This window comes from Monopterus albus, unplaced genomic scaffold, assembly GCF_001952655.1.
Source record: "Monopterus albus unplaced genomic scaffold, M_albus_1.0 scaffold598.1, whole genome shotgun sequence".
Lineage (NCBI taxonomy): Eukaryota > Metazoa > Chordata > Actinopteri > Synbranchiformes > Synbranchidae > Monopterus > Monopterus albus.
Genome location: NW_018128478.1, coordinates 17,673 through 26,841, shown reverse-complemented (window position 1 = coordinate 26,841; position 9,169 = coordinate 17,673). Strand labels below are relative to the sequence as shown.

At 37.9% G+C, this 9,169-nt stretch overlaps 1 protein-coding gene across 1 annotated transcript in view; it reads right to left on the bottom strand.

Moving 5' to 3' along the window:
- The window catches only part of LOC109953266 (plasminogen), a 26,331-nt gene that overhangs the window by 12,968 nt on the left and 4,194 nt on the right, over positions 1 to 9,169 (bottom strand). The window contains exons 5-7 of the mRNA XM_020588694.1: positions 8,745 to 8,932; positions 8,514 to 8,662; positions 8,309 to 8,402 (exon numbers count right to left, since the gene is read on the bottom strand). Of these exons, the coding sequence (XP_020444350.1) occupies positions 8,309 to 8,402; positions 8,514 to 8,662; positions 8,745 to 8,932 (431 nt within the window). The remainder of the gene's footprint in view (positions 1 to 8,308; positions 8,403 to 8,513; positions 8,663 to 8,744; positions 8,933 to 9,169) is intronic.

Here is a 9,169-nt window from a genome sequence, read left to right as displayed (position 1 = left end):
CTCCATGCATGAAATAAAGATTACTGTGAAGCTACTCTCCGGTCTCCAGACATCTTTATTGGGTCCTGCCCCGTTCTCACTACCACAGACCACAATTTTACAACACACTATAGTAAGGCATATTTTTCAAGACAAGGTCGGACCCCATTTTTACCATATACTATAGTAAGGCATATATTTCAGGAGAAGGTCGGACCACAATTTTACAACATAATATAGTGAAGCATATTTTTCAGGAAGTTGTCGGACCCCATTTTTATAACATACTATAGTAAGGCATATATTTTGGGAGGTGTTTGGACCCCATTTTTACGACACTACATAGTAAGGCATATTTTTTGGGAGAAGATCGGACCACAATTTTACAACACACTATAGTAAGGCATATATCTCAGGAGGTGGTTGAACCCCATTTTTACAACATACTATATAAAAATGCCTATTTTTCAAGTGAGGGTCACACCACAATTTCACAACATACTATAGTGAAGCATATTTTTCAGGAAGTTGTCGGACCCCATTTTTATAACATACTATAATAAGGCATATTTTTCAAGAGAAGGTCGGACCACAATTTTACAACACACTATAGTAAGGCATATATCTCAGGAGGTGGTTGAACCCCATTTTTACAACATACTAAATGCCTATTTTTCAAGTGAGGGTCACACCACAATTTCACAACATACTATAGTGAAGCATATTTTTCAGGAAGTTGTCGGACCCCATTTTTATAACATACTATAATAAGGCATATTTTTCAAGAGAAGGTCGGACCACAATTTTACAACACACTATAGTAAGGCATATATCTCAGGAGGTGGTTGAACCCCATTTTTACAACATACTAAATGCCTATTTTTCAAGTGAGGGTCACACCACAATTTCACAACATACTATAGTGAAGCATATTTTTCAGGAAGTTGTCGGACCCCATTTTTATAACATACTATAATAAGGCATATTTTTCAAGAGAAGGTCGGACCACAATTTTACAACACACTATAGTAAGGCATATATCTCAGGAGGTGGTTGAACCCCATTTTTACAACATACTAAATGCCTATTTTTCAAGTGAGGGTCACACCACAATTTCACAACATACTATAGTGAAGCATATTTTTCAGGAAGTTGTCGGACCCCATTTTTATAACATACTATAATAAGGCATATTTTTCAAGAGAAGGTCGGACCACAATTTTACAACACACTATAGTAAGGCATATATCTCAGGAGGTGGTTGAACCCCATTTTTACAACATACTAAATGCCTATTTTTCAAGTGAGGGTCACACCACAATTTCACAACATACTATAGTGAAGCATATTTTTCAGGAAGTTGTCGGACCCCATTTTTATAACATACTATAATAAGGCATATTTTTCAAGAGAAGGTCGGACCACAATTTTACAACACACTATAGTAAGGCATATATCTCAGGAGGTGGTTGAACCCCATTTTTACAACATACTAAATGCCTATTTTTCAAGTGAGGGTCACACCACAATTTCACAACATACTATAGTGAAGCATATTTTTCAGGAAGTTGTCGGACCCCATTTTTATAACATACTATAATAAGGCATATTTTTCAAGAGAAGGTCGGACCACAATTTTACAACACACTATAGTAAGGCATATATCTCAGGAGGTGGTTGAACCCCATTTTTACAACATACTAAATGCCTATTTTTCAAGTGAGGGTCACACCACAATTTCACAACATACTATAGTGAAGCATATTTTTCAGGAAGTTGTCGGACCCCATTTTTATAACATACTATAATAAGGCATATTTTTCAAGAGAAGGTCGGACCACAATTTTACAACACACTATAGTAAGGCATATATCTCAGGAGGTGGTTGAACCCCATTTTTACAACATACTAAATGCCTATTTTTCAAGTGAGGGTCACACCACAATTTCACAACATACTATAGTGAAGCATATTTTTCAGGAAGTTGTCGGACCCCATTTTTATAACATACTATAATAAGGCATATTTTTCAAGAGAAGGTCGGACCACAATTTTACAACACACTATAGTAAGGCATATATCTCAGGAGGTGGTTGAACCCCATTTTTACAACATACTAAATGCCTATTTTTCAAGTGAGGGTCACACCACAATTTCACAACATACTATAGTGAAGCATATTTTTCAGGAAGTTGTCGGACCCCATTTTTATAACATACTATAATAAGGCATATTTTTCAAGAGAAGGTCGGACCACAATTTTACAACACACTATAGTAAGGCATATATCTCAGGAGGTGGTTGAACCCCATTTTTACAACATACTAAATGCCTATTTTTCAAGTGAGGGTCACACCACAATTTCACAACATACTATAGTGAAGCATATTTTTCAGGAAGTTGTCGGACCCCATTTTTATAACATACTATAATAAGGCATATTTTTCAAGAGAAGGTCGGACCACAATTTTACAACACACTATAGTAAGGCATATATCTCAGGAGGTGGTTGAACCCCATTTTTACAACATACTAAATGCCTATTTTTCAAGTGAGGGTCACACCACAATTTCACAACATACTATAGTGAAGCATATTTTTCAGGAAGTTGTCGGACCCCATTTTTATAACATACTATAATAAGGCATATTTTTCAAGAGAAGGTCGGACCACAATTTTACAACACACTATAGTAAGGCATATATCTCAGGAGGTGGTTGAACCCCATTTTTACAACATACTAAATGCCTATTTTTCAAGTGAGGGTCACACCACAATTTCACAACATACTATAGTGAAGCATATTTTTCAGGAAGTTGTCGGACCCCATTTTTATAACATACTATAATAAGGCATATTTTTCAAGAGAAGGTCGGACCACAATTTTACAACACACTATAGTAAGGCATATATCTCAGGAGGTGGTTGAACCCCATTTTTACAACATACTAAATGCCTATTTTTCAAGTGAGGGTCACACCACAATTTCACAACATACTATAGTGAAGCATATTTTTCAGGAAGTTGTCGGACCCCATTTTTATAACATACTATAATAAGGCATATTTTTCAAGAGAAGGTCGGACCACAATTTTACAACACACTATAGTAAGGCATATATCTCAGGAGGTGGTTGAACCCCATTTTTACAACATACTAAATGCCTATTTTTCAAGTGAGGGTCACACCACAATTTCACAACATACTATAGTGAAGCATATTTTTCAGGAAGTTGTCGGACCCCATTTTTATAACATACTATAATAAGGCATATTTTTCAAGAGAAGGTCGGACCACAATTTTACAACACACTATAGTAAGGCATATATCTCAGGAGGTGGTTGAACCCCATTTTTACAACATACTAAATGCCTATTTTTCAAGTGAGGGTCACACCACAATTTCACAACATACTATAGTGAAGCATATTTTTCAGGAAGTTGTCGGACCCCATTTTTATAACATACTATAATAAGGCATATTTTTCAAGAGAAGGTCGGACCACAATTTTACAACACACTATAGTAAGGCATATATCTCAGGAGGTGGTTGAACCCCATTTTTACAACATACTAAATGCCTATTTTTCAAGTGAGGGTCACACCACAATTTCACAACATACTATAGTGAAGCATATTTTTCAGGAAGTTGTCGGACCCCATTTTTATAACATACTATAATAAGGCATATTTTTCAAGAGAAGGTCTGACCCCATTTTTACAACATACTATGGAAAGGCACATTTTTTGGGAGAGGGTCAGACTCCATTTTTACCACATAATATAGTGAAGCACGTTTTTCCGGACAAGGTCGGACCCCCTTTTTACCACATACTATAGTAAGGCAATAGTCTGTTGTGAAATGTTGGGTAAAATTATTAACAAAGTTATACTCTAGGATTGGTTCTAACATTTGATTGAAGTAAGTACTTATTTAGTAGAAGATTGACACCATGACTGTTGTTCATTTATCCTGTGTGTTCACTTTGTTTGTGTATAACTATTCTACCATATTAGAAAAGGAATAGTTAAGATTATATTTTAGAAATACATAAGTTCACATACTTACATGTCACAGATATGTTTATGAAGTTACTATTCACCACATTATATGTTCACTAACATGATGAGAAAATAAGTTACTGTATGCATACTGAAAAACTTTGTGCGATATTACAGGCCCATGAGATTAAAAGTGTGGTGCACTGCGTAGCTCTCCAAGGTCTCATCATCCCACAGGATTACATTAGATTTGTTGCCTTTTCTCCACAGAGCTCATTATTCCCTCTGAGTTTTGAAGCCAGGGGAGTTAGGATTTGATAAGATACTAAAATTTACACCAAAGTTATAATCAGATTTTGGCCTAGAAGAAACAGCTGCCTGGTAAAATAGCTATTTTCATACACACACAGGCGGTGCTAGGTTTTCCTCCCTCTCTAGGAAAACTGTCTTTCCTCAGGTGGAGCAGGGAGGACCTTGGGAAATGGATGGACTGAAGGACCAACGAAACAGCACGAGAGGCATCAGATCAACCTACTTTGCACATTTCAAAACGTATAAGAAATTGGGTTACCAGGAGGGTAGGTGTTCCCTCTCGTCCTGAAGACGAGTTGAACGGTTTTGCTGTTTAGGATCAGGGCTTCAGATAGAGACGGAACCCAGAGCTCTGTAATTGCTTTTCATTAACATTGTAATAAATGTTTTAAAGGTTGTTCTGATTTTGACTCTTCCTCAGAAACGAACATGCAGGACGGTTAAGTCCAACAGCATATATTTCGGGAGAGGGTCAGACAACATTTTTACCAAATACTATAGTAAGGCATATTTTTCAAGAGGTCGAACCACAATTTTACGACATACGGCATAAGGTATATTTTTCAGTACAGGGTCAGACCACAATTTTATGACATACTATAGTAAGGAATATTTTTCGAGAGGTGGTCAGACCCCATTTTTACAACATAATATAGTAAGGCATATTTTTCAGGAGGTGGTCGGACCACAATTTTATGACATATTATAGTAAGGAATATTTTTCAAGAGAAGGTCAGACCTGTTAGGGTGATTTTTATTTTACGCACTTATGAATTGTTTTATTTTATAGCACACTTAAGTTTACATACCTATATGTCACACTTATGTTTACATAGTTACATATCACCCTATGTGTTCACTGAACCACTGGTCAATATTTACTGTATTAGTCACTGAAGCACTGTTCAACATTATAGGGTCTTTTCCACTAAATTACTAAATCTCATTAGATTTACAGGTCTGGCTAAGAGAGTCCACAGTGAATTTATTATCACCATTGGGCTAGTGGAGCCAGGGGAGTTACGGTTCACTGGGACTCCAAGGTTAGTTAAACAGGAATTAGATCTGGAGGCTAGCGGAGGAGAAAGCTTCAAAGGTAGGAACAGTATGCACCCACACACACCCAGGCAGAACAGTTTTAATTAGTGAAACGGAAAGCAAAGCCTAATATGAAGCAGTTAGTTGGAAGGAAGAAGTGAGTGTGTATGTAATTAAGGCAGTATAGGTATTCTTCCCCTTCCTAGGGCACTGTGCTCGACGATTGGAGCAGAAAGGACGTTGGAGGATGGACGGACTGAAGGATGGGAGAGTTAAGTCTAAACCACGGCTTCTCCCCAACAGTTTTTGACCAATTAGATAGTAGCACCTTTTTCATAGAAATATTGTATACCGATAAGTTGAGGACAGTCTTTTCTGTTTTTCCTAAACAGTGAAGATCCATGTGCACATGCTTATTTTGATACGTTAATGCATAATAAATTTCACACTGAGAAATATCCTTTTATTAGTCTTCTCTTTTCAAAATAAAAGAACACGCCTCACAGACCCTATTTTTACGACATACTATACTAAAGCATATTTTTCAGGAGGTGGTCGGACCCCATTTTTACAACATACTATACTAAAGCATATATTTCAGGAGGTGGTCAGACCCCATTTTTACGACATACTATAGAAAGGCATATTTTTCAAGACAAGGTTGGACCACAATTTTACCATATTCTATAGTAAGGCATATTGTTCGGGAGGTGGTCAGACCTCTTTTTTACCACATACACCATAGAAAGGCACATTTTCAAGAGAAGATCGGACCCCATTTTTACCACATACTATAGTAAGGCATATTTGTCAGGACAGGGTCAGACCCCAATTTTTATCACATACTATAAAGGCATATTTTTCGGGAGGTGGTCAGATCCCATTAGTAAGGAATATTTTTCGGGACAAGGTCGGACCCCTTTTTTACAACATACTACATAAAAAGGCATATTTTTCAATAGAAGGTCAGACCACAATTTTACAACAAACTATACTAAGACATATTTTTCGAGAGAAGGTCAGACCCCATTTTTACAGCATACTATATAAAAAGGCATATTTTTCAGGTGAGGGTCAGACCACAATTTTACAACATACTATACTAAGGCATATTTTTCGGGAGGTGGTCAGACCCCATTATTAAGGAATATTTTTCGGGAGAAGGTCAGACCCCTTTTTTACAACATACTATATAAAAAGTGTAGAAAGAAATTCTTGATAAAATGATATAGTGCTATGTTATGTATTTGCAAAACTGTTCAAATAATTGTTTAATCTGTTTGACCTTTGTAAAGATTTGACCTGTGGACATGAAATGCTTTGGGTAGGTACAGAGAGACTCAGAACAACAGGAAGTTGTGCAGATACATACTGAGATGACTAAACTGTCTGCACGAGAATTGTGTGTGGGTGTAAGGTCTTATTGTCTTGGCTTCAGATTATCAACATTTATCAACATTATATGAAATGCGTGGCCTTATAGGATTGACATTATAATCTGCATTAGCAAATATATCTACAAGTTTACTTTAGTATCATATGCTTTATGATTTACTTTTGTTTTAACCAGTTCACTTGTCTTTAAGAATATAGGAGACATGTGTAAGGCTGTAAGAGTAGACAGGAAACCACATACAGGAAGTAGACCACAGTTGCATAGCAACGCTCGAGGTGCTTCCTCTAAAACTGTCTATTGAAAGGTGTTCTGAGAATGTCACAGATCAAAATCTGCCTGGCGACAAGATCACCAAATGAAGGGTCAGAACGAGGTCAACAAACCAACCAAGGAACGAGGATGAAGGACAGCATGGATGACGTCAGATCTACCATCATGACTATTATAAATTCTCTGTGCAGAGGAAACTCAGGGTTCCGGCTTCCTGCAGCAGCTATGCACTAACTTCTGTGTGTGTTAGGACTTCAGATAGAAATGGAATCCAGAGCTCTGTAATTGCTTTTCTTCATCAAGGTTGTAATAAATATATAGGTTGTATAAAAGTTCTTCTGACTTCGACTCATCCTCAGAAATGAACATGCAGGACGCTTAGGTCCTAACAAAAGGCATATTTTTCAATAGGTCAGACCACAATTTTACAGCAAACTTTGCTAAGGCATATTTTTCGAGAGAAAGTCGGACCCCATTTGTACAACATACTATATAAAAAGGCATATTTTTCAGGACAGGGTCATACCCCATTTTTTACCATATATTATAGTAAGGCATATTTTACAGGAGGTGGTCAGACCCCATTAGTAAGGAATATTTTTCGGGAGAAGGTCAGACCCCCTTTTTACAACATATTATAAAAAAGGGATATTTTTCAATAGAAGGTCAGACCACAATTTTATAACAAACTATGCTATGGCATATTTTTCAAGAGAAGGTCAGACCCCATTTTTACAACATACTATATAAAAAGGCATATTTTTCAGGTGAGGGTCAGACTACAATTTTACGACATACTATACTAAGGCATATTTTTCAAGAGGTCGGACCCCTTTTTCATGACATACTATAGAAAAACATATTTTTCAATACAGGGTTGGAACACAATTTTACATCAAACATACTAAGGGATATTTTTCAGGAGGTCGTACCCCATTTTTACGACATACTATAGAAAGGAATATTTTTCAAGAGAAGGTCAGACGCCATTTTTACAACATACTATAGTAAGGCATATTTTTCAGGAGAGGGTCAAACCCCATTAGTAAGGAATATTTTTCGGGAGAAGGTGGGACCCCTTTTTTACAACATACTATATAAAAAGGAATATTTTTCAATAAAAGGTCAGACCCCATTTTTACCACATACTATAGAAAGGAATATTTTTCAAGAGAAGGTCGGACCACAATTTTATGACATACTACAGACTGCCCTACTGACTGCCATTCATACAGCAGATTAATGCAGGTAAAGCGATTAACCATTTTACTAATCAGTTGTAATATGTTATACACAAATAGTATTCACGTACCACAGTCAGGGATGTTACAGTAGTCCCACTTCTTGTTCCTGTCAGTAGTGTAGCACCACGGTCCATTGAGATCATTGTCAGGGTTTCTGCAGCTCTGATGGGGACAAAAAAAAACAATCAGTGAACTACAAAGCCAAAAAAAAACTGTCCTTTTCGCAAATGTTTGACAACTCAGAATAGTTTCTACAGACACACACACACTTACATTGCCCTCCAGACCCTTGTCAGGGTGACTCTGTGGAGTGAAGCTGTTGTGTTGGTGAGGCGTCTGAGCACTCCAGGCCTGGCAGGTCACGCCCAGAGTGGTGATGGAGGTTGGACCTCGGTATGTGTCCCCATTTCCAATCTTACAGTCTAACACAGAAACGAGAGGGTGAATGCATTATAACAACCTGACAAGTAAAAGCCAACAACCACATTTAAAAAGTCAGCTTACTTTTCTGTTCTGAGGGCAGGGTGACGGAGGAGGGGTCCTGGGCTACAGGAGCTGAGGTGGGTGATGCTCCTGAGTTGATGGGGCATTTCTCCAAGTTGCAGTACTCCCAGCGGACACTAGGATCTGTGGTGTAACACCAAGGAGCTCGATCTCCATCAGGGTTTCTACACAAATTTCTGCTGAGGTCCCTGTTGAAAAAGAAAACCTGGAATGTCAGACCAGCAGGTACCAGTTAAATCATCCATCCATCCATCCATTTTCCTCCGCTTATCCGGGACCGGGTCGCGGGGGCAGCAGTCTAAGCAAAGATGCCCAAACTTCCCTCTCTCCAGACACTTCGTCCAGCTCCTCCGGGGGAATACCGAGGCGATCCCAGGCCAGCCGAGAGACATAGTCCCTCCAGAGTGTCCTAGGTCTACACCGCG